The sequence below is a fragment of the Ctenopharyngodon idella genome, chromosome 7 (genome assembly GCF_019924925.1).
Source record: "Ctenopharyngodon idella isolate HZGC_01 chromosome 7, HZGC01, whole genome shotgun sequence".
NCBI classification, from domain to species: Eukaryota; Metazoa; Chordata; class Actinopteri; order Cypriniformes; family Xenocyprididae; genus Ctenopharyngodon; species Ctenopharyngodon idella.
Window position 1 is genome coordinate 5,873,373 of NC_067226.1, and position 25,814 is coordinate 5,899,186.

Here is a 25,814-nt window from a genome sequence, read left to right on the forward strand (position 1 = left end):
TGAGGGAAAGATTGCCTTTTTCAGCTTCCCAAAGAACCCAGCATTAAGGTAACAGTGGATGAAGTTTGTTTTTCCGGGGCAGCAATGGAGTTGTGCACATATGTTTGCTTGTTCCCAGGATTTCGGTGATGAATACTTTGTAAACAAGTCCCAGTTTGGCACTGGATTTGCAGATCGCGGGTGGTGAGTAAAGCTGTATCAGATGTCTGTGTTTTGTTGGCAATCGGCGCACAAGTGCATATAATGTAAACAACACAAACGTTTTGTTCCCTTTTCATTTATAATGATGTCACAGCATGCAGACGATCTCTACGCAAAAGCTGCGCATGCTCGTGACTCTTCAGCTCCGCCCACGGCACTGACGGCAGATACACCTCCAGGAGCTCGGCTTTTTTCGGAAAAACTCGGTACAGCTTGGTACATCTTTTATAAATATGATTTATAACTAAAGACTTTTCGGAGATATGAATGATGCAATATTACTCTATATGTACTCAAGATTAACATGAGACACCAATTAACATTTCACAAGTTCGCCTGCCCATTCAGTCTGAATGGTTAATGGTAAAACAAACTTGGCTTGCTGTCCTCGAAGGAGGCTCGAACCTGAGGCTCGGCTCAAGCTCAGAGTTAAACCCCCCTATAACAGTACTGCATAGAGGGAGAATTGTCGCTAGGATGATGTGGTGACTGCTGCTTATATACGCTCGTAATGATGATTGACAGGACTGAATGTTTAGGCTCCTCCCGAACCTACATTTGGAACTACATTAACACTGTGTGTGATACCCCGCCTTTCAATTCAATTAAAATGAGTTCCCATAGAAACCTCAGACTGATTTGAAATATGTTATTTAATTGTGAGTTTGCCAAGCAGTTGTTGAGATTTCAGGATTCTCTCATTCAAATAGATATGACTTGTTCTTGGATGCCTGAAATAGCTGCCCGGAGGCGGTGCAAATATGGCCACAGAGTTAACGGATTTTCCTTGAAAAGAACTACAGCATGCGCTGTTTGATTGACGGCTCCAGCAATTGTAAAGGGAACATTCTTTGATCGCTTTCTATATACAATTTAATCACAGTTTAAATAACAGATTATTTTTGTCCTACTAAGAGAAACAATGTGAAGTTGACCGTTTAGTCACTGGTTTGATTTACTGCCAATAAACGATTTTGAGACAAAGAACATCTGACTACATGAATCATTACATATCAGAAATCACTGGTCACTGGTGATTTTGGTTAGACATGTACACATAATCCATACATATCAAATGATCTGTAACAAAGCAATAGTGACACAGTAAAAACTTTTTTACTCACATAAGTGTGTTGTGCTGTTCCAGTCAGATCCAATATAGAAGACACAGCATCTTTTTTTTTTTTAACTTCAGGCTCTCTGCAAATCCAATGAAGCTACTGTGTTTTTCCACAACCTGGCACTGCACAACATTTTGCACACTTCAAAGGCAAGTTTATTGCTTAGTTGTGCGATGTAGTGTTAGCATCACGTCTATTATTTACTTGTCATGAGTGAATCTGTGGGCATGGCTACGGTGGTACCGATGTAGAAGTAGGCGTTGATCTTCTTCTGCAGAGGCGGTCTTTCACCTATCTATGATGTATTAAACACAAAAACACGCTGGAAGACTTTGATGCCATCTGGCAAAAGGTGCTATGGTCTGATGACACCAAAATGGACCTTTTTGGACTGAACTCCAAGTGCTATGTTTGACGAAAAGCAAACACAGCACACCACCCAAAACACAGCATACCTACTGTGAAGCATGGTGGTGGCAGCATTATGTTGTAGGGATGTTTCTCTTCAGCGTGGACTGGGCGATTGGTCAGGATTGAAGGAAAAATCGATGCTGCCAAGTACATCCAAATTCATGAGGAAAACCTGCATCCCTCTGCTAGACAGCTAAAGATGGGCAGGTCATTCACCTTCTAACATGACAATGATCCTAAACATACCACCAAAAGAACAAAGTCCCTTTCCAGGAAAGTCTGTTCACTCGGCGGCCATATTTGCAACGCCTCCGGGCAGCTATTTCAGGCATCCAAGACCAAGTCCCATTTATCTGAGTGGGGGAGTCTAGAAATCTCAAAAAATGCTTGCCGAACTGACAATTAAATAACATATTTCATATCAGCAACAAAATCTAACATGAACTGTCCCATAAAGGTTGTTCAACAAAATCTGTCAGTCACGTTCAATGTTATGTCGAAAGACTGACAAATGGGGTCTCACTTAGGAGCCCCAGTCACCTCTGAGTTTTAGAAAAATGGGAAATGGAGTTGGCTAGTGGAATTTGCATGCCAAGCCACTCCCCATACAAGTATATAAGATGGCAGCACGCATCCACTCATTCAGATATTTGCTTCTGAGTTGAGTGGTCTTTTTCATGAATGATCGCTCTTCCATTCGCCTCTACAATTCAGAGTTCCCTCTACTAAGTGAGCTTACGCTATAGGTCACTGGGAAAGCACGACCTGGTCATCAGGTTCCTAAGAGGTGCCAGGAGGTTAAATCCTCCCAGGCCGTGCCTCATCCTCTCCTGGGATCTCTCTGTAGTCCTTTCTGGATTGCAGAGAGCTCCATTTTGAGCTGCTGGAGTCAGTTCAGTCCCATATGGGTGTTCTTCCATGGTACGGTTTCCCTGTCTGTAAATTCGTGCCTTTCCCTGGGCAGATTCTGCTCTGCCCTGTCTTTGCATCTGTAGTAGCTCCATCTCTGTCTAGGCAGGACATACCACATACCACTGCCCCAGGGTCAGTCCGTATGTGTACTTCCACATGTCCCTCCCTACGGGAAGGATTTGGCCTCTGTAGCATCCCTCTCCACTTGGACTAGGTTTGCTTCCCCAGTGTTAACAACTAAAAAAGCTGGAATAGAAATAGGAAGAGAGCCAAAGCACTAAACCCGAGAAGTAACAAGGAACAGCTATGGTCGTCCATAATAAGCCCTGTCCTGGGAAGGTTACGACTTAACAGGAGCAGTTGCCAAAAGGGCACGCTACAGCTTGCCAGCATCTGCATCTCCATCCTTCATAACACAGTTCAGTGGTTGTGGCGCTTTCCACAGGGACCCCATTTGTCAGTCTTTCAATAACGTTGAAAATGACTGACAGATAAGGAACGTCTTGGTTACTGATGTAACCCTTTGTTCCCTTATGGAGGGAATAGAGATGTTACGTCCCTCCTGCCACAAACCTGAACCACCTCGCTAAATGGCCGAGACCCCGTCTCGGTTTCTCAGCAGAAACGTGAATGAGTGGATGCGTGCTGCCATTTTATATACCCATATAAGTGGCTTGGCATGCAAATTCCACTCACCATTTCCATTGGCCGTTCTTCTACAACTCAGAGGTGATTGGGGCCAAGTGAGACCCCATTTGTCAGTCTTTTGTCATAACATAACATAGCATCTCTTTTCCCTCCATCAGGGAACGAGGGTTACATCAGTAACCAAGACGTTTCTTATGCTCAAATAGCATTAAAAAAGCTTATTTTTTTCAGGCTAGAACAGCCAATGTGCATGTACAGTCCTAAGCGCGAGTCTCAGGTTTCTATAGGAACAGGAGCTTGCAACGGCAGCTGCAGTGACACAATGACTTTACCAATCAGCGATTGGCTCTTTTATTTATAAGGCACAATATATTTCACCATATTGAGCATTGCAGTTTCTCCCAATCATAAGTAACATGAGTGTGCCGTTTTCGTATATTTATAGTCTTTGATATGGGTAGTATGAATAAAATTCGGACATACTACCAAAGCCAATTGAAGGCAAGACTGCAACCTTAGCCGAAAGAAGCGTAACACTAGTTAATGCTGCGGTACGCAGGGAAGGAGAAAAGAGGCCGTTTTGAATGGATGTCAATGGAGGACAGGCTTCACTACGCTGAATAAACCATTTTTGTGAGGAAATAGCTTATCATTTAATGAATCGACAGCCCATGATCTTCAACATGTTTGCTCTTAAACATTAGTTTTCAATTGATCTATTTTGAGTTTACACTGGAAAATAATGCTGTTTTACAGTTTTTCACAATTGCTAAGACACATTTCTTGAAACTTTATCACAACATTAAACACAAAACCAAATATTCAAAGTACATTCACAAAACCTCTGGCTTTTCTGGCAAAATCAATCGCCTAAAAACCATTTCACGTGTTCTCAAAATCAAACAATACTTTTAGATCAAACACACATCAGTCAATATATAAACTCTACAGATCATTGATTAAACACATAGAAAAATGGAGAACACAGAATCCAGAGAATCTAGTTACAGAAAAGAAAAAAAAATCTATAAAAATCTATATAAACAGTAAACAAAATTTGCAATTATGTAAAAAATGTATAGTAATCGCAACTAATTAAGGTGAATATATTATATACTGTATGTAGCCTACTGCAAGTATTGTTTTGAATATTGTATAGTATTGAATGTCTGTATATGCAGCACTTGCATATTGTAAAAATACAGTAGTCCAAATGCAAGCGCTTAAAAGGTCAAAGAGAAAACTAAATAAAAAGTACACTCAAAAATATAGATTAGAAGACTGGAAGTTACAGTTTTTTACGATTGCTTACACACTAAAATTAAAAATAACACACAGTTACTGAAACTCTACACTCAAAGAGCAAAACCTTAGCCCAGATCCGCACAACTATAAGCACCTCACACTTTTTGCAAAACACTACACACATTATTTTGCACAACACTAAACACACTTCTCGACATTAGACACAGAAATCTAACATAATGTCACTTCTTTGCCATTTCAAGACACTGCTGTCCAAAATACCACACCTAAAACCAATTGATCAAACACAGCCGTCAGGTGTGCAGACACTTAGGTGCTTAACTGTAAACTCAACAATCAGGTGCAAGTACTATAAAAAGGCAAAAGGTGAGCTTATGTGTCTTCAACAAAATGGAAGGCAATGTTGCAGTAAGAGGGAGAGGGAGAATCATTTTGAATGTCCCGGGCCAAACTGGTGTTAACATCACAATATATGTTGCAATCACGCAGAATGGGGTCCTCCACCAGCATGCCAACTTAGGCCCTTACAACACAGCCCACATATTCACATTTTAGACAGACTGCACAAAATCGTCACAGAAGAAAACCAAATGGATGCAGAGCAGATGAGATTGTCATATGGGACAATGTAAAATTCCACCTATCTGCTCTGGTCCAAAACTGGTTTCATTAGCGTCCACAATTTTCACTCCAATACCTCCCACCATACTGTCCCTTCCTTAAACCCATTGAGGGTTTTTTTTTTTTTTTTTGGCATGGAAGGTTTACAATCTCCAGCCCTATGTCAGGATATCCCTCATTCAAGTCATGGAGGAGGCCTGACCTAATTGATGTAGGGTCTGTGCATGGATGGATTCGCCATTCAAGCAGATTCTTCCCTCGCTGTCTTGCGTGAGAGGACAACTGTGATGTTGATGAAGTGCTATGGCCAGATCCAGCTAGGCCAGAGGTGATGCTTAGGTGTTTTATCTATTTTTTTTCCATTTAGAATCATGTTTTTGTTTGTGTACTATATCGTACTTAGAATATGTTCTGATTTTTAATGCAAAATGTAACCTTTGAAAAGGCATGGATGTATTGAATGGTTTTACAATGTGGTGAGAAATAAATATTTTCATCGATGTGCAGTACTGATCTTGTGTTGTTTTTGCTGTTGTTGTTGTTTTTTAATATATTCATGTGCATTACTCTAACAATATCTCTGAAAAAAATCAAACCCATACTATATCATTAGAAAAATATAAAAGTTACAAGTGTTTAAGATTGAGCACAGCAGTGTGTAAACGAATCAAACAGAATCAGAATGTACGAACCATGTGTGTTCCATACGGTGTCAAAGTTGGGTTTTGTTAAATTAATGTAAAGTTTTGAATGAAGTGTTTCATTTTGCAAAAGAACTGATGTGTTCTGCTACTTGTGTGTGTGGATCTGTGAATTGTGTGTAGTGTTTTGACAAAATGAGCCTTGTTTTTAAAATTGTGTTTAAGCAATCGTAAAAAACTGTAAACTGAAGTAAATTTTGACTCTGATGTCTGAACAGTATTGACAACCCACTGTTTTTATTTGAACATAATGTATTTGTATCCACTTTTGAACAGTTGAATAAGAAAAAGAAACCCATGAACATTGAGCAAAGCACATAGATATGAACAAGCAAAAGCTCAATAAATGGCTAATCTGATTTTTTTTTTTCTGTTACAATCATTATACACATATGTATTCTTAGATTACAGACCAATGTAAAGGATATATATTTGTGCATGTAACATTCAGGTGTTAATCATTTTGGAATATCTTGGAAAGAAGGAAAAGAAGCTGGTGACTTTAGATTGATCAGAGTGTCAGCGATAAAAGAGAAGCACAGCTGCTTCGGTTATCTCTTTGGAAGCACTCCATCCTGCATTAGTACCATAGCCGTCCCAGTCGAAACCCGCAAAGTCCCCACACTGTCTAGGGACCCCCTCCGGAAAGTGTCCACCTCCACCAATACAGAACTGCAACAATTTGAGTACATTACTAACAACAAAACATATCTATACACTTCTTCAAATGATTGGTGCAGGTCATTTATTTTCATTGTAGATGTATAACTATCAGTGCATTTACTGTTTATACACACTGTAGTATGAATTATTGTCTGTGGTGCTTAACAGCATGTCACAAACGCTGTCCATGGACAGTGATTTAAATAATCCAGAATATTATTTTAACTCACATGTTCACTGTTACAGCCGGTTGGTTTGACACCTGAACAAAGAGCCAAGGCTGCCCTTTCAGTATTGAAGACTCTGAATGTGATGAATCCAGGCGTAAACATTGCTGGGAAAAATGCACAGAGTATATTGTTGATGATAATCTGTCATGATATGTCCTATGCACAAAGTGACATGGCTTTCATTCATTAAAGTGATTGGATCTCAACAATGATGATGATGCCTTGTCACCATCACTTAATAATACACAGATTTTCTTTTTGATGTAGGTACTTTCTTTAAAAATATTAGAAAAACATTGACTCAAGAGGCATTTCCAGGCTGTTGTTGTAAATAAGAATTTGTTCTTAAGAGACTTTCCTGATTAAATAAAGGGTTAAATGAAAAAACAAACACAAACAAACAAACATACTTCTTGAATTGGGACCAAACAGATTTTTGGTGTAATCCACATTTCCGGTATCATACACTATTGGAATAGCAGGTCCATTATCAGTGAGGCATGCCCCTAATCCAAACTTCACAGGGAATTTCTAGGAAAACGAAGATAAAAATTCAGTGTTTTTGTAATTTCACAAAATTTGTAGTATGTTTTTGTGAATGTTTCAAACCCAAAATTGGTGTTGAAGTTTATCTGACCTTGAACAAATTGAAAAGGTTTCCTCCGTGGAGAGTTAAGAAGTGATTCTCAGTGTGGTATCGCAGAAGGGAGTTAGGGTTCCAGTATTCCAAATCCATATTATTAGGAACATGCCACACAGACATATCTTGTGCTGGAATGTCAAAGTAGCCAGGATTCTGTGACAGAAAGGAAACAGACTATCAATTTCAGATTCAACATAATATTCTTTTGATCGTTACTCTAGTGTGTTAGTGTCCCGTTGCTTCTATTTAACTATGGCTGTAAAACCATAATAAAAAGTACCTTATAATCATCACTTGTAGAAGCCTCTGCAGTTCCAAATGTGACTGTGTTTGCCCATGTCCCATCACCATCAGGCCGGTTTGGTTCACTGCCCTGCTGACTAGACCAGCGATCACCAACAGTACACTTTCCATACATGTTGTTTTCATGAACACTGGCAACCAGCGTCCAGCCTCCACCCGCAGTGGTCATATCACAGAACGTCTGGTAAAGGACCCCTCTTGATGAGTTCAGATAGTATAAGCCATCTGTTTGAACAGAAGCATTCCTCCTGAGTCACTTAAATGGAGTTGTTGCTTAAGATAAAATATTAACATAAAATGAGCGTACCATCATAAACCTGATACTTTTCATGAAGTTCTTTGCAGCTTCGAGCAGCATATTTAATTCTGCCCTGAAGTATTGCATCCTCAAGATTGGTGTTGGTATCAACAGTTTTGATATGTGGTGCTTCTTGTTGATCGACTACAATGTGAGACAGAAAGATTTAGATTTATATTGTAGTGCTTCAATATATTGTGATAAAAAAAGATTTTCAACATTTTAAGATGAATTAATTTTTAATCAAAACAAAAAATTACACTCATTACTTACGAATGATTATGCTTGCAGTCTCGCAGAGCCATAAATTCAGTGAGAGACTGAAAAGTATCCCTAAAAACTTTTTTGTAAGCAACATAATCTGTAAAAAAAAAAAAAAAAAAAAAGAGAAAAGTTCTTCACAAAAACACTGCAAAGCTGAAATCTTTATGTTATTGGTTCCATGTTTCTGTGAAAGACAGCTTACTAAAATCTTTAGGCTACTTACATTTTAAAATTTCATTTGTATGGTACAAGAATTCTTACGTTTTTTTTTTCTTGCGTTTCTGTCCTCTATGTTGGCGAGCACTGTCAAGGCTTTTGGCTTCTGGCTCAGGCATACTTTCTCAGTATACTTATACTTGGGAGTGGAATGCGAAAAATGAAGGTTAGCCTACATGAGCCTAAGGAGAACGCGGAAAAATTCGCAGTTAACTCTGACATGCGGAAAAGGCAAGTTTTTTTGGCATGGGCTCTGGCTCAGGTAACCTATACTTGATTTTGGTTACCATTTAGGTGTTTCCCAGGGACTTTAATTAGTTTTGACCTAATTTCTATACTTGAAAGAGATAAACACGTGAGATTTTATTTTATTTTTATTTTATTTTTGACAGTAAAGACATTTTATTTTATTTTTTTTAATTATTTTTTAATTAAATTTTTTTTTAAAGACAAACATAACACAAAAAAGACAAACATTTTTTAAAAACACAATACAAACATTAAAATATTACAGAATTAATCAAGTGAGAGAGAAAAAAAAAAAAAAACAGAAAATGAATTAGCAAAATAAATGCCCACATACATATAATATACACATACAATCATCTAAATAAACAAAGAAGGGGGCAAATAAATAAATAAATAAAAATAAACATTTTTAGCCAGAGCTTTTCTCCTTAAAATAATCTAAAAATTGGGCTCCAAGATTTCTTGAAAAGATCGGGTTTCATTCTAATTCAAATGTAATCTTTTTAATCTTTAAGTTTAAGGGCAAAAAGTAGGTCAAAAACCCACTGACGATAGGTTGGAGGAGATGGCAGCTTCCAATTAATTGATATAAGTCTTCTAGCCAACAGTTTACAAAATGCAATATTACCCATCGCTAAAGTTGTCAGTTTAACATTTTCCAGAAGAATCCCCAATAAAGCTGTTAAAGGGTTGGGGTCTATTACTGTGGTAAAAATGTCTGAAAAACAACTAAAAATTTCTCCCCCAAAACCTTAATAACTTAGAACAGGTTAAATGAATGAAACAGAGAGGCTGGCTCTACACTACAGCGTGGACAGGAGGGGTCCAAATCAGGAAATATCTTGCACCGTAGAACAATGAATACGATGCACCACCTTAAATTAAATAAGCCTATGTCTAGAGCTAACTGAAGAACAATGTATCCTTTTAAAAATGATATCCCAAGTTTCATTTTCTAAAATTATACTCAAGTCCACCTCCCAGAGAGATTTTAATGACCTACTAGATGGGGTTTGTTTGTTATTTACAAGATACTATGAGTAGAGGGTATAGGTGAACAGAGCAAAGATGTTAATGTGGCTGGGGAACAACATAAAGCCTCTATTTGCACCCAGAGAGGTTTACACGATTGCAAATCATGTTGTACCCAGTACAATAAGTTTCCAAAGGCTGCCCAGTAGTACGTTTGAAAGTTGGGCAAAGCCAAACCTCCCACCTCCTTTGCTTAATAAGATGCTTTAGACTTATTCGCCTAGGCTTATTATTCCAAATAAATGAAGAGAGAGTTTTTTCCAGACAGGAGAAAAATGACTTAGGAATAAATATGGGCAAACATTAAAATACAAGAATTTGGGAAGAATGTTCATTTTAACTACATTTACCCTTCCTATCAGTGAGAGAGGAATGGGTTTCCATGATAGAAACAAAGATTTTGTGAGATCTAATAAAGGACTAAAATTGGCTTTAAATAAGTCAGTATGTCTATGTGTCACTTGGACACTCAAATACCTAAATTGATTATTAACAACTCTGAATTGGAAATTTGAATATGAAATACTTAATGTGGCAGAATTCTCTGGAAATAATTCACTCTTAGAAAAATTCAACTTATAACCTGAAAAAGTACTAAATGAGAAAATATTAAAAGTACTCGAGGAATTGACACTAGGGGGTTGGATATAAATAAAATAAGATCGTCAGCTTAGATAACGAAACCTTCTGTTCTAGACCAGCATGGAAAATACGCTTCACCCCTGAGTCAGTGCAATTGCCAGGGGTTCAGTGGCAAGAGCAAATAATAGGGGGGAAAGGGGACACCCCTGCCTTGTGCCCCGACACAGTGAAAAAGAATCTGAAATAATATTATTTGAGTGTACAGATGCTTTGGGAGTGGCATAAAGGAGTTTTATCCAAGAGATGAATTTTAAATCAAATCCAAACCTCTCCAAAACAATCATCAAATAGTCCCACTTAATGTGGTCAAATGCTTTCTCAGCATCCAGTGAGACCACAACTTCAGCATTACTAGAGCGAGGTGAGTACAAAACATTAAAAAGATGCCGAATATTAAAAAAAAGAGTGTCTGTCTCAAACAAAACCAGTTTGATCAGGTGAAATTACTTTATGCATACTTTTTTCAAGCCGAATGGATAATATTTTAGCTAGTATCTTGTAATCACAGTTTAAAGCAATATGGGATGGTAACTACAGTAACTACAGTCTAGGGAGGATTTATCTTTCTTAAGAATTAATGAGATCGTAGCTTACAGTTTTTCTCGATTGCTTAAACACTATAACCAGGCTTTTGAACTAAAATTTCAAAACCATAATGCCATTTATTAAAAAAGCACACCAATTTCCCTAAACTATAAACACTATTACCCTGTTTTGACAAATGAGTCAGATTTGTTGAACTGTCACCGCAGAACTCTACACACAAATCCCTTCATTTCTCATTGCCTACACCATGTGGTCATTTAGAAAGCACTAGCATTCAATATTGTTCACTCAAGTCAGCATAGCTTGAGCTCAATTAGCACACAGTTACCCACATGGAAACACTAAGAGTCAAAATTTATCACACACCAATCAGAACCAGTTTATTCAGTTTTGGAACAATGTATCCAGAGAGACGTGATTGAAAAGGTCGAGGACACCAGAGAGGAGGAAAAGGAGGAAGAGTATGAGCAAGAGCAGTAAGGAGTGGAGGAAGAGGTGAAGGAAGAGGAACAGGAGGAGGACGAGGGGCAAGGAGACAAGGAGTCTCAGATGAAATTCGTGCCACTAGTTGACCATGTCTATGGTATGACTATAAGGGAGGCTGGGCCAAACTTAAGTTGCTTCACTGTTGCCTCGATCATAAGAACCTTCAGGGAGGAAAACAGGTAGGTGTACCTCAGTGTACTCTACTGTAACTTTTGAGTGCTGTACTCTGTTACAACACATACATCAAATTGCCTTACATACAGATAGAGTTTCTGTCTGCTTCCATTTTGTAAAAAGGATGTGTTACAGTTACAGTAATCAGTACTTCTATTTTTGTAGGACGCAGAGACGGTGGAATGGAAGAAGCCTGACTAGACATTTCAGTTGATGAGTGCCAGGGGTGGATCAAGAGGATTTTACCCCCGCTGCCTGGATAGGGCCAGTGCAGCCTGTGAAGTTGACGAGATTCTCTGATCGTCCCAGACCAAAGATGTGATGCTGGGGCAGAATATTTTATGTTGTTGTTTGGTGTATTGTACTGTACAGTACATTAAGGAATAAAAAATGTGCAAATGTATACACGTGTTCATCATGTGAAAAGTTCAGTGAGGGGGAGAACCACAAGCAACACAACTTATTACTGGTTTTTGTTTTTTGTAGTATTGTTTTGAATTTATCTCACCAGTGTGTAAGACTATGTTGTAGTGTGTGTGTTTTTGAGGGCTTGTGTGTGATATCTGAGGGCAAAGTTTGGTTTTTTCAGCAAGAGTGAATGGTTTTGAGTGTTGAGCTTCATTTTGACCTGAAAATAGGATGTTTGGGGAATTGGGTGAGACGTTATGGATTTGTGTTTAGTGTTTTGAGAAAATGAGGCATAGTTGCAAGAAATGTGTTTAAGCAATCGAGAAAACTGTAATAGAAGGTTGAGGGTAACTTAGAATTTTGAAGACTCTCTGAAAAAACCGAAAGCAACAGTGGACATAGTTCTTTGGAAAATGCTTTATAACAGTCAGACGGGAAACTATCAGGAGCTGGGTCCTTGCCTGTTTTCAAAGAAGCAATCGCATCAGCTATTTTGTCAGTTTGTATATCCTCCTCCAAAACATCACATAGAGTCTTCTCCACAGTGGGGAAATCTAATTTATCTAATAAGGTATTCATCAAAGATGTATCTTGAGGAGATTCAGAGGTATACAAATTTACATAGTATTGTTTAAAATGAAAGTTTATTTCTTTATAGTCAGTAATAGTAATGCATGAAAATAAATTAAGTTGGGGTATCAAGCGTGATGCCTGTGATTTACGAATATGATAAGCTAACAATTTACCCATCTTATCGCCAAACTCATAAACCCTATGCTGAGCATGTAAAAAATTTTCTGCCTCTTCAGTCGATAACAGATCATATTTTGTCTGCAAAATCTGACGTTCTTTATAAAGGTTGGGAGAGGGATTCAGTGAGTACTAGGCATCAATTGCTGTTATAGAACTAGATAATTCATCAAGCTGCTTCTTACGCTCTCTATTTTATAGGATGAATATGAAATTATTAAGCCACGCAAATAACATTTTAAAGTCTCCCAAATAGTATAATAAGCCATACCCTGAGTAATATTAATATCAAGAAAATAAGATATATTTGAGAATATAAATTTTACAAATTCCTTATCACTTAGTAGACAAGGGTTAAAGGACCACTGATGATGCTTTGGGGGCGCTTTTTCAAAGCTAAGTCCCAGAACAACTGGTGCGTGATCAGATATTACGCTTTCATATAAGCAGTCTTGAAGATAAGGAAGGAGTTTTTTGTCTAGAAAAAAATAGTCAATTCGTGAGTAGGACCAATGTACTTGAATATGAATATTTCCTTGTCGAAGGGTTTAAAAAGCGAAATGCATCACAAATACCATAGTTACAGTGCACAGCATAAATGAGTACACCCCCTCTGAAACTTCTGAAAGTCAGCAATTACTTAATTAGAAGACATGTTAGGGTTCTTTAGAGATATAATGTTCCAGCAAGTCTGCTTAATCAATTACCAAAGAAGCAGACTTAATGCTGACAACAATGGAACCACTTGGGAGAGAACTATCAGGAGACTTATTTCTTAGCACAAAAGAGGACAGTGGTACAAGAGGATTACCAAATCATTGTTTTAAGTGTGAAAATATAGGAAAAGTAACACAGAAATTCAAAAACAATGGACTTGTGACAAGGCCCCTGAAATAATCAGGCCTTCATTTTAAGCTTTCATTTAGTGATGAGGGATTTTTTTTGCTAGACAAAGAGCAGGAGAAATACCATGCGAGTGTCTCAGAGCCAGCAAAAGCTATGAAAAGAGTGACTGTTTATCTCACAGAGTAAGATGCCTGCAGAAATGACATGCATGGTTGTTGTTCTCACTGGAACTACCTACTGTAGCCAAAGCACAATAAAGTCAGTTAGCCATTTCCAAAGCCCATATTTACAAAATATAGATTCTGGGAATCAATACTCTGGTCTCATGAGACCAAATCAATCATTTTGGATCTAACAGCATCCAAAATGTTATGGTGTTGCTAGATAAGGAGTGCAGTGACAAGTGCCTGGTTCCCACAGTAAAGTTCAGTGGTAGTAAAGCTCTTATATAGGGATGTATGAGTGCTGAAGGTGTGAGGGAGTTGTGCTTTATCAATGCTGTCATAAATTCCCACACCACTGTGTAATTTAATACACAAACTTGAAACAGAAGATGTTACCCTTTACTCATTGCCAAGAAGAGTCAGAGCAATTTATTCAAAATTATGGAGGGCATACTAAGTTCTAGAATATTATACATTTGTTGAATTAAATCTAGAGTGTACTCATTTCTGCAATCCTTCATTTAAACAAAATTGGCTAATTTACTTATTTTATGGCTATTAATGACATATATTTCTCAGTTTTTATTATGTGTATGTTTAATACATTTTAGTTTTGCCATCTTTCCATGAATTGTATTAGTGATCATAAAGAAAATACATCTTTTGTATTTGTTCAGAGGGGGTGTACTCATTTATAATGTGCACTGTATACAGGAAAGTTTGAATAATTTCAACAAACATTTAACATAATATCTGATTGACGTTAATCTTACTACTAGTCTTCTACACTAGATGTAATCCTCTTATTTACCTTTCACAATGTTACAGTGGGGAATTCATTCATTCAGTGCTGAGCATGCAGGTACACCTTTCAGTGTGAAAGACGTTTCGGACAGTTGAAGGAACTGTCAGTTTATCATTTGCACGCGTTTTCAAGCCTTGCCAATTTAAGCATTCAAGTGAAAGAGAACTTGTGCACACTGTGTGAGAAGTGCTAATTAGGTTAATTATCTATATACCGGAAGTGCTCGTCAAAGTAGTGCATCGATTCTTCCGGTTATGTATATTTTCTATGTGATGTTAACACCTAGTTGAATAAACGCCTCTTAAAATAAGCATCTGCGGGATAATTTCAAAATCCAGACATTTTCGGAGACAGGAGAAGAGATATTTATTTTTTTATTATTCAGAATGCACATTTAAGGGAAATATATAAGGGAAACATAACATTGCCCAAAGCATGACCCTGTTGCCGGTTCACCACTGTTCCTTCCTTGTAGCACTTTTGATAGATACTAACCACTGCAGACCGATTAAATGACAAAAAGTATCAGAACAGACTCTCACTCTAACACGATTTTACATAGACGAGAACGGACAGAGAATGAGGGAGAACACAGGGTATAAATAATCAGGGAAATAACAAGATAATTGACAGAAAAGGTGAATAGAATTTATAATCAGGCACACTGGGAAACTGGGTCACAGGGAAACACAATGAAACATTTGAACTCTGACAACCAGGCTATACCTGATCCAAAATCAAAATTTTTTCGGTGTCAAGTAGTTTTCATTTTCCTTGTTCCGCTTAAGCTCAGGCATCCTTGATTTTCTACATTCCGATCCTGAGTAAGTATAAGTATACTGAGAAAGTATGCCTCAGCTTTATTCTCTGACTCTACCAGAAGCCAAAAGCCTCGACAGTGCTTTCCAACTCAGAGGAAAGAAGAAACAGGCAAGAAACAAACATAAGAACTCTTGTACCTTACAAATTAAATATAATTAGCCTAATGCTTTTAGTAGGCAGTCTTTCACAGAAACATGGAACCAAAAACATTTCACAGCTACAGCACAGCTTTCAGTGTTGAGTGTAATTGTGAGGAACCTTTCTCCTTTTGTTTGCAGACGGTTTCTTACAAAAATGTTTTTAGGGATCCTTTTCAGTATCTCACTGAACTTATGGCTCTGTGAGGCAACAAGTGTAATAATTTGTAAGTAATAATTGTAATTTTTTTTTTTTTTGTATTACAATGAATTTATCTTAAAACAATGAAAATCATATTTTTTTCTATCACAGTATATTAAGACTTTGTCTCACATTCTAGTGGATCAACAAGAAGCACCACATATCAAAACTGTTGATATCAATACCAATCTTGAGGATGCAATACTTCAGGGCAGAATTAAATATGCTGCTCGAAGCTGCAAAGAACTTCATGAAAAGTATCAGGTTTATGATGGTACGCTCATTTTATGTTAATATTTTATCTTAAGCAACAACTCCATTTAAGTGACTCAGGAGGAATGCTTCTGTTCAAACAGATGGCTTATACTATCTGAACTCATCAAGAGGGGTCCTTTACCAGACGTTCTGTGATATGACCACTGCGGGTGGAGGCTGGACGCTGGTTGCCAGTGTTCATGAAAACAACATGTATGGAAAGTGTACTGTTGGTGATCGCTGGTCTAGTCAGCAGGGCAGTGAACCAAACCGGCCTGATGGTGATGGGACATGGGCAAACACAGTCACATTTGGAACTGCAGAGGCTTCTACAAGTGATGATTATAAGGTACTTTTTATTATGGTTTTACAGCCATAGTTAAATAGAAGCAACAGGACACTAACACACTAGAGTAACGATCAAAAGAATGTTATGTAGAATCTGAAATTGATAGTCTGTTTCCTTTCTGTCACAGAATCCTGGCTACTTTGACATTCCGGCTAAAGATGTGTCTGTGTGGCATGTTCCTAATAATATGGAGTTGCAACACTGGACCATTACCTCCCTTTTGCGATACCACACTGAGAATCACTTCTTAACTCTCCACGGAGGAAACCTTTTCAATTTATTCAAGGTCAGATAAACTTCAACACCAATTTTGGGTTTGAAACATTCACAAAAATATAATTGAAGACTACAATTTTGTGAAATTACAAAAACACTGAATTTTTATCTTCGTTTTCCTAGAAATTCCCTGTGAAGTTTGGATTAGGGGCATGCCTCACTGATAATGGACCTGCTATTCCAATAGTGTATGATACCGGAAATGTGGATTACACCAAAAATCTGTTTGGTCCCAATTCAAGAAGTATGGCAATACCTTTTGAGCCTATATTTTTCATATATTTTAAAAGAAAGTAGCTACAATAGACCTTAGTCAGGGTAGCACCATATTTAATTTTTGACAGGAATGAAAACAAGGCTGTGATGGATACATGCAGTACAGTGTGTTCAATTGATTGTACTGTTGTTTAAAGGTGGGGTAAGCCATATTTCAAAAACACTGTTTGGAAGTTAGTCAGACCGACACTAACAACAAACTTGTAGCCAATCAGCATTAGGGGCATATGTCGGTCAAGGAGACAGAACGAGCAAGAAGGAGATTTGCGGAGGTTTGCTTTCATTTGCGTTAAATTCAATATGGCATCTAACCTAACTAAGGTCTATTGACAGTCAGCAATTCTGTATTCAGTGATGGTCTGCAATTTACAAGGAATTGTTGAGATCTGTAACTTTACTGAATAAAAGACATGTCATGTGTGCATGGAACTACCATGATCATCATCAGTGATATATATTGTGCATTTTTTCTAGCAATGTTTGAGCCTGGATTCATCACATTCAGAGTCTTCAATACTGAAAGGGCAGCCTTGGCTCTTTGTTCAGGTGTCAAACCAACCGGCTGTAACAGTGAACATGTGAGTTAAAATAATATTCTGGATTATTTAAATCACTGTCCATGGACAGCGTTTGTGACATGCTGTTAAGCACCACAGACAATAATTCATACTACAGTGTGTATAAACAGTAAATGCACTGATAGTTATACATCTACAATGAAAATAAATGACCTGCACCAATCATTTGAAGAAGTGTATAGATATGTTTTGTTGTTAGTAATGTACTCAAATTGTTGCAGTTCTGTATTGGTGGAGGTGGACACTTTCCGGAGGGGGTCCCTAGACAGTGTGGGGACTTTGCGGGTTTCGACTGGGACGGCTATGGTACTAATGCAGGATGGAGTGCTTCCAAAGAGATAACCGAAGCAGCTGTGCTTCTCTTTTATCGCTGACACTCCGATCAATCTAAAGTCACCAGCTTCTTTTCCTTCTTTCCAAGATATTCCAAAATGATTAACACCTGAATGTTACATGCACAAATATATATCCTTTATATTGGTCTGTAATCTAAGAATACATATGTGTATAATGATTGTAACAGAAAAAAAAAAATCAGATTAGCCATTTATTGAGCTTTTGCTTGTTCATATCTATGTGCTTTGCTCAATGTTCATGGGTTTCTTTTTCTTATTCAACTGTTCAAAAGTGGATACAAATACATTATGTTCAAATAAAAACAGTGGGTTGTCAATACTGTTCAGACATCAGAGTCAAAATTCACTTCAGTTTACAGTTTTTTACGATTGCTTAAACACAATTTTAAAAACAAGGCTCATTTTGTCAAAACACTACACACAATTCACAGATCCACACACACAAGTAGCAGAACACATCAGTTCTTTTGCAAAATGAAACACTTCATTCAAAACTTTACATTAATTTAACAAACTTTACACTAATTTAACCCAACTTTGACACCGTATGGAACACACATGGTTCGTACATTCTGATTCTGTTTGATTCGTTTACACACTGCTGTGCTCAATCTTAAACACTTGTAACTTTTATACTTTTCTAATGATATAGTATGGGTTTGATTTTTTTCAGAGATATTGTTAGAGTAATGCACATGAATATATTAAAAAACAACAACAACAGCAAAAACAACAAAAGATCAGTACTGCACATCGATGAAAATATTTATTTCTCATCACATTGTAAAACTATTCAATACATCCATGCCTTTTCAAAGGTTACATTTTGCATTGAAAATCAGAACATATTCTAAGTACGATATAGTACACAAACAAAAACATGATTCTAAATGAAAAAAAAAAAAATAGATAAAACACCTAAGCATCACCTCTGGCCTAGCTGGATCTGGCCATAGCACTTCATCCACATCACAGTTGTCCTCTCACGCAAGACAGCGAGGGAAGAATCTGCTTGAATGGCGAATCCATCCTTGCACAGACCCTACATCAATTAGGTCAGGCCTCCTCCATGACTTGAATGAGGGAAATCCTGACATAGGGCTGGAGATTGTAAACCTTCCATGCCAAAAAAAAAAAACCCCTCCTCAATGGGTTTAAGGAAGAGACAGTATGGTGGGAGGTATTGGAGTGAAAATTGTGGACGCTAATGAAACCAGTTTTGGACCAGAGCAGATAGGTGGAAATTTACATTGTCCCATATGACAATCTCATCTGCTCTGCATCCATTTGGTCTTCTGCTGTGACGATTTTGTGCAGTCTGTCTAAAATGTGAATATGTGGGCTGTGTTGTAAGGGCCTAAGTTGGCATGCTGGTGGAGGACCCCATTCTGCGTGATTGCAACATATATTGTGATGTTAACACCAGTTTGGCCCGGGACATTCAAAATGATTCTCCCTCTCCCTCTTACTGCAACATTGCCTTCCATTTTGTTGAAGACACATAAGCTCACCTTTTGCCTTTTTATAGTACTTGCACCTGATTGTTGAGTTTACAGTTAAGCACCTAAGTGTCTGCACACCTGACGGCTGTGTTTGATCAATTGGTTTTAGGTGTGGTATTTTGGACAGCAGTGTCTTGAAATGGCAAAGAAGTGACATTATGTTAGATTTCTGTGTCTAATGTCGAGAAGTGTGTTTAGTGTTGTGCAAAATAATGTGTGTAGTGTTTTGCAAAAAGTGTAAGGCTGAGAATGTGCTTATAGTTGTGCAGATCTGGGCTAAGGTTTTGCTCTTTGAGTGTAGAGTTTCAGTAACTGTGTCTTATTTTTAATTTTAGTGTGTAAGCAATCGTAAAAAACTGTAACTTCCAGTCTTCTAATCTATATTTTTGAGTGTACTTTTTATTTAGTTTTCTCTTTGACCTTTTAAGCGCTTGCATTTGGACTACTGTATTTTTACAATATGCAAGTGCTGCATATACAGACATTCAATACTATACAATATTCAAAACAGTACTTGCAGTAGGCTACATACAGTATATAATATATTCACCTTAATTAGTTGCGATTACTATACATTTTTACATAATTGCAAATTTTGTTTACTGTTTCTATAGATTTTTATAGATTTTTTTTTTCTTTTCTGTAACTAGATTCTCTGGATTCTATGTTCTCCATTTTTCTATGTGTTTAATCAATGATCTGTAGAGTTTATATATTGACTGATGTGTGTTTGAATGAAACTGAGAAATGTAGATCTTTATTAAAGTGGATTTAACATAAAATTGCTATTTTATATAAATGTATATACTTAAATTACAAATTGAGGCAAATAAATAAGACAAAATATAAAAATTGCACAACTTTACAGTAAAATATTAAAGTATTATGTTTGTTAAAAAAAAAAAAAATTACATTATGTTACAAAATCACATTTTACGGTCTGGTTATGTCAGGCACACAGACGGAGGCAGACAGGTAGGTGAATAACAGGTTGTTTATTTATAGACAGAGGCATGGATCTGGCAGAGGAGATAATTGGTGAGTAGAGATACTGAAGCATGTTGAAAATGTAACTTAGGTGGAATGGTATCCCAGTGTCTCTATTGCAGGAGTGGAGAGTGGAAGGAAGGCTGGCAGACGATGGATGGTGGGTGACAGTAGCTAGAACACAGAAGACGGATGACACAGGCAGGTAACCGGGAAGTAGTCCATAAGGCAAGTGAATGCATAGAGACATCCATAGACGAGACCAGACAATGTGGTGAAGTGAACATGGGGCTTAAATAGTGGTGCTGAAGAGGCTAACAAAGGTGATGACTTTCAGGTGCAGGTGATTGGTGAGAGAGTGCAGGTGAGGAACCAGAGGGATGCTGGGAAATGGAGTCCGGGGAAGATGATACAGACGGTGACTGTGACAGTAAGCTAGCTGGACAGAAAATTGAATATTGTTGGCCAATGTGTAATAGCATAGCAAGCAACATAACATAGTGATAGGCAATATATATTATTATTTGCCTACTATTATTACGATATGAGTAATAGCTGCATACATGCCTTTATCTTTTGCATGTTTCCCCTTCCCCTCTTCCTTTTTATTTATTTACGTTACTTAAATCAGCCTCCAGTGGCTTAGACCTTTTGTCTTACCATAATTTAGTGTTGATTTAGAACTCCCGCTCCCCTCCCGACGTCACCTCACCCCTTCTTCTCGTATACTCGTACGAGTGAGTTGTCTTCTCCGGGCGCACACTCCGAGTCCCTCCCGACCAGGTTAATTTACCCACAGAGTGACATAATATCACTAACTTTACGTGCAAATGAGCGGTAAAACCCCGATCGCGCATTCGTTTGTTTGTTTGTTTTTTCTTGCGCGGGAGCCCCGTGCCGCCCCTGGCAAGATGCCGCCCTCGGCCGTTGCCCATGTCGTACAGGCCTAAATCCGTCATTGACTAGGTTTTAAGAAAAAAGTTAGGCTTTTCAGCTTAGTACATTTGGCCGCGTCGACAGTTTCTAGAGCATCCATATTTCAACCCAGTGCCATGACAACACCGGCCCTTGCGGCCAAATAAACAGACCGGCCCACCGGGAATTCTCCCGGTGCTGCCGATTAGCCGGGCCTGCAGATGTATAAAGGGGGCCATTTCAAAGATTTACAGTACAATAAATAACAAACAAACCCCATCTAGTAGGTCATTAAAATCTCTCTGGGAGGTGGACTTGAGTATAATTTTAGAAAATGAAACTTGGGATATCATTTTTAAAAGGATACATTGTTCTTCAGTTAGCTCTAGACATAGGCTTATTTAATTTAAGGTGGTGCATCGTATTCATTGTTCTACGGTGCAAGATATTTCCTGATTTGGACCCCTCCTGTCCACGCTGTAGTGTAGAGCCAGCCTCTCTGTTTCATTCATTTAACCTGTTCTAAGTTATTAAGGTTTTGGGGGAGAAATTTTTAGTTGTTTTTCAGACATTTTTACTAAAGTAATAGACCTCAACCCTTTAACAGCTTTATTTGGGATTCTTCCGGAAAATGTTAAACTGACAACTTTAGCGATGGGTAATATTGCATTTTGTAAACTGTTGGCTAGAAGACTTATAGCCTATCAATTAAATTTGAATTAGAATGAAACCTGATCTTTTCAAGAAATCTTGGAGCCCAATTTTTAGATTATTTTAAGGAGAAAAGCTCTGGCTAAAAATGTTTATTTTTATTTATTTATTTATTTGCCCCCTTCTTTGTTTATTTAGATGATTGTATGTGTATATTATATATATGTGGGCATTTATTTTGCTTATTCATTTTCTGTTTTTTTTTCTCTCTCTCTCTCTTTTTAATTTTTTAATGTTTGTATTGTGTTTTTAAAAAATGTTTGTCTTTTTTGTGTTATGTTTGTCTTTTTAAAAAAAAAATAATTAAAAAATAAAAAAAATAATAAAATGTCTTTACTGTCAAAAATAAATAAATAAAAATAAAATAAAATCTCACGTGTTTATCTCTTTCAAGTATAGAAATTAGGTCAAAACTAATTAAAGTCCCTGGGAAACACCTAAATGGTAACCAAAATCAAGTATAGGTTACCTCAGAGCCGTTAAATATGAGAGTTGCGACACTCTTTGATCTCGCCGCCACGCTGTCACGTGGTTCGTGTAGCTCTCAATAGTTCCAAACAAATCCGCGCTGTCAACCAGTTTGAAGGGTTTTAAGCGGGACAGACAGCTGTAGCTATATTTGCAGCAATTATCGGTAAATATTGACGCATAATATACATTGATTATTACGTTGACACTTACATTACATACATGTAATAGCCTTTTTTTCCTGGGGAGTGGCGGAAACACAGCATTAATCAGTTTTTGTGTTTAATTTTGAAGGGAAGAGGGGCTGCTCCCATAACGTAAAATACAGCAACTACTTGTATTTGTAGCATTTTTTTTTTCCGGTAAATATTAACGCATAATATTGATTAAATATTGAATAAAATTGATTACTACATTGTGTACACTTACAGTAGCGTATTGTATCTGGAGAGTGATAGAGAGACGGCATTATCGTTAACAGTGTGGTCTGTTAAAATGTACAGGTAACTGGAGAGATGGTTACTTAGTGAATTAACAATGTTCCTAAATACGATCCATAACATTAACATTTCTGTTAACTGTATTCATTTCAGTATGGCTAATGTACCTCTTCATCCTGGCCTTCCCTATAGGCTAAACCATTTGTATGTATGTTTTATATCTCATGCAAATAAAGCCCTTTGAATTGAATTAATTTTTTGTTTAATTTTAGAGGGAAGGGGGGCTGCTCCCATAAGGTATACATTTACCGCATGTACTGTATATATTTTTCTCGTGCTTCTAAGGTCATAATTACTAACATCCTAATGTTGTGTTATGTTAAGATACATTCAAATGAACATGCACAACAAGTGAATATCAATGAATGAAGCTGCTCAGTTTAAGTCAAGAAAGAAGTTTGGTCAACAGTGAAAAATATACAAGGCAAACAATTGCATTCAACAAAACATTTAATTATATATTATATCCAGGGAGAGGGTAGGTAAGTTTTCCTTGAATGTTCTGTCTTCAAAGAAACTCATTTGACTTCCTACAGGGAGAGAAAGATGGCAGAAAGCAGGCCAGAAAAGGAATATAAGTGTTCACAATATCCATTACATTCTTCCAGCGCAGCTGTAGGATGATCTGGAGACCTGCTGGTGAATCGAGAATCAGTCAAATGCTTATCCATACATTGATAACAAAAGCATTCAAACTCCACACTATAGTAATGCTATATACTTGAATTTTTGGGTGAGAGCATTCCACTGCCAGAAGCAGACTGTGGGCCTGTTTCCACCTGGTATTAAGATGCGTTTTGGCTGATCGGATCACAAGTGGACAACATTAAATACAGGTGTAAACAGGGTCTAAAACGGTTTAAGTTTATCCACTTTCGACCACTTCCAGAAGTAGACTCAAATGCATTCGACCGGACTGCTTTCGTAGTGTAAACGCTCATGTTTACTCTACTCTCCATCTACTGACCTAATGTGTAAACATTATGGGAAGCACTCGAGTCAGACAGGATTTAAACTTTGTTGGCTGAAGACCAAAGTTTGGTTCAAAGATGAAAAACGTACCAAGCACAATGTTCTCTCACCATTCCTGATTTCTAACACACACTCACAGCATTCGGCTGGTCTCACGGCTGTCAGAGCAGAAGCGAACACTGATGCTCTCAATATGTTTTCCTGTCATCTCTGGGTGCGTTCATATGTAAACTGCTTAAGCTTATTTTGTCCATTAGATTGAAAGATCTGTAAAAACCCATACATTTACCCACCCCCTCAAAGAAATCAGGACAGAAGTGGTTGAAAGAGGACAAAACAGATGGATTAAAACACCAGGTGTAAACATGTATGTGTCTCCGTCGTCCACTTATGATTCGATCGACCAAAATGCATGTTAACTTCAGGTGGAAACAGCCTGTGTCAGAGCCCAGAGGAGACCGGGTCTGGAGTTGAGTCAAGCCTGTTGCTGCTGGACAGACCTGGGAGTTGTAAAGAAAGAGGAAACAGTATTAAGGTTAATACATTGAAGGACAGATTAAATACACTTTTCCCAAACATTTTCATGAGGTTGACATTACAGAAGTGAGAGCACACACCTACAGTTAGGTCCATAACTATTTGGACATTTGTCATGATTTCTGTTATTTTGGCTCTGTACTTTAGTACAGATTTTGAAATTAAATGAGAAAAAAAAAAAAACTATATACAAACCACTATTGTTATTCAATTTATTCTTCCACACAATAACATTATGGAAGAAGCTGGGTGATTATTTAGCTAATCCAAGAAGTTATGCAAATAAGGGAAAAGATAAAATTTTTTATGCTGTCATAGAGGTGTAAATTTAATGGTGATTTAGCATTGAGGTCATAGTTTGTGGGGGTGTTTTTGCACTTGTTGCTTCATATCCAGATGTGTTTAATATTCTGGCCACCTCATGTGTGTAAATAAGAAACCCATCTGAACACAATGTAGAGCAACATCACCTTTAACTATTACCTCAGTATTGAATTTACACATTTCTGGCTGATTATACACATTAAAGTAGAATTCCTGGCAAAGCTGTTGTATTGAATTACATTAGATTGTAAAGGTGTTCCTAATATAGTGGCCACTAAGTGTATGCAGCCTTCTTACGGTGTTATTCTCTGGTACTTTAATGAACTGGCAACTAAGTGTTGCTAACATTAACAACAAATCTAATAACCGAAGATAAACGTTGTTTGACAACGAACTTGTAAAGGTACGTAGGAATGTAGCCCAACTGACTTCAGGTTATGGTAGTTAAAGTTAGTGAAGTGTTGGTCACTTAAGCTAGCTGCAATTAGAGTCTAACAAACGTTATTATCTTCCAATAAACATTAACTAAAGCTGGTTACATAAAATACAACTATTGACTAGATTCATGAGGTCAGGTAATGCGTTCAAATGTCAAAAATGCAGTAATTTCATCAACTTACCAGCGAGCGAACTTCAGAGTCACTGCAAATGAATGGGGTTCAGTGCTGGAACTATCAGTGTTTGGAACTATCGGCTGCTCCACGACACGCGTTACTTCCGCATTCCAAAGTTCCTATGGAGGTCTATGGGAGTGTCGCAACTCTGTTTTTCAACGGCTCTGGGTTACCTGAGCCAGAGCCCATGCCAAAAAAACTTGCCTTTTCCGCATGTCAGAGTTAACTGCGAATTTTTCCGCGTTCTCCTTAGGCTCATGTAGGCTAACCTTCATTTTTCGCATTCCACTCCCAAGTATAAGTATACTGAGAAAGTATGCCTGAGCCAGAAGCCAAAAGCCTTGACAGTGCTCGCCAACATAGAGGACAGAAACACAAGAAAAAAAAAAAACGTAAGAATTCATACCATACAAATGAAATTTTAAAATGTAAG

The 25,814-nt window shown here is 37.6% G+C and overlaps 2 protein-coding genes and 1 long non-coding RNA gene across 3 annotated transcripts; 1 reads left to right on the forward strand and 2 right to left on the reverse strand.

Annotated features, from left to right (window-relative positions):
• Positions 1 to 6,096: 6,096 nt before the first annotated feature.
• Positions 6,097 to 8,544, reverse strand: LOC127515903 (intelectin-like). Its single transcript, XM_051900057.1, has 7 exons — positions 8,292 to 8,544; positions 8,028 to 8,162; positions 7,698 to 7,945; positions 7,412 to 7,570; positions 7,185 to 7,305; positions 6,775 to 6,878; positions 6,097 to 6,553 (listed from the first exon to the last, which is right to left on the reverse strand). Exons 1-7 carry the CDS (start codon positions 8,374 to 8,376, stop codon positions 6,401 to 6,403), a joined length of 1,005 nt encoding a protein of 334 aa, XP_051756017.1. The 5' UTR covers positions 8,377 to 8,544; the 3' UTR covers positions 6,097 to 6,400.
• Positions 8,545 to 15,521: 6,977 nt separating this feature from the next.
• Positions 15,522 to 18,173, forward strand: LOC127516598 (intelectin-like). The gene is made up of 7 exons (XM_051901367.1): positions 15,522 to 15,786; positions 15,901 to 16,035; positions 16,118 to 16,365; positions 16,493 to 16,651; positions 16,765 to 16,885; positions 17,392 to 17,495; positions 17,717 to 18,173. Exons 1-7 carry the CDS (start codon positions 15,717 to 15,719, stop codon positions 17,867 to 17,869), a joined length of 990 nt encoding a protein of 329 aa, XP_051757327.1. The 5' UTR covers positions 15,522 to 15,716; the 3' UTR covers positions 17,870 to 18,173.
• Positions 18,174 to 23,290: 5,117 nt separating this feature from the next.
• LOC127516599 (uncharacterized) lies at positions 23,291 to 25,766 on the reverse strand. Its single transcript, XR_007931036.1, has 2 exons — positions 25,388 to 25,766; positions 23,291 to 24,406 (listed from the first exon to the last, which is right to left on the reverse strand). It is a non-coding gene; the product is annotated as an uncharacterized LOC127516599 (long non-coding RNA).
• Positions 25,767 to 25,814: the final 48 nt, after the last annotated feature.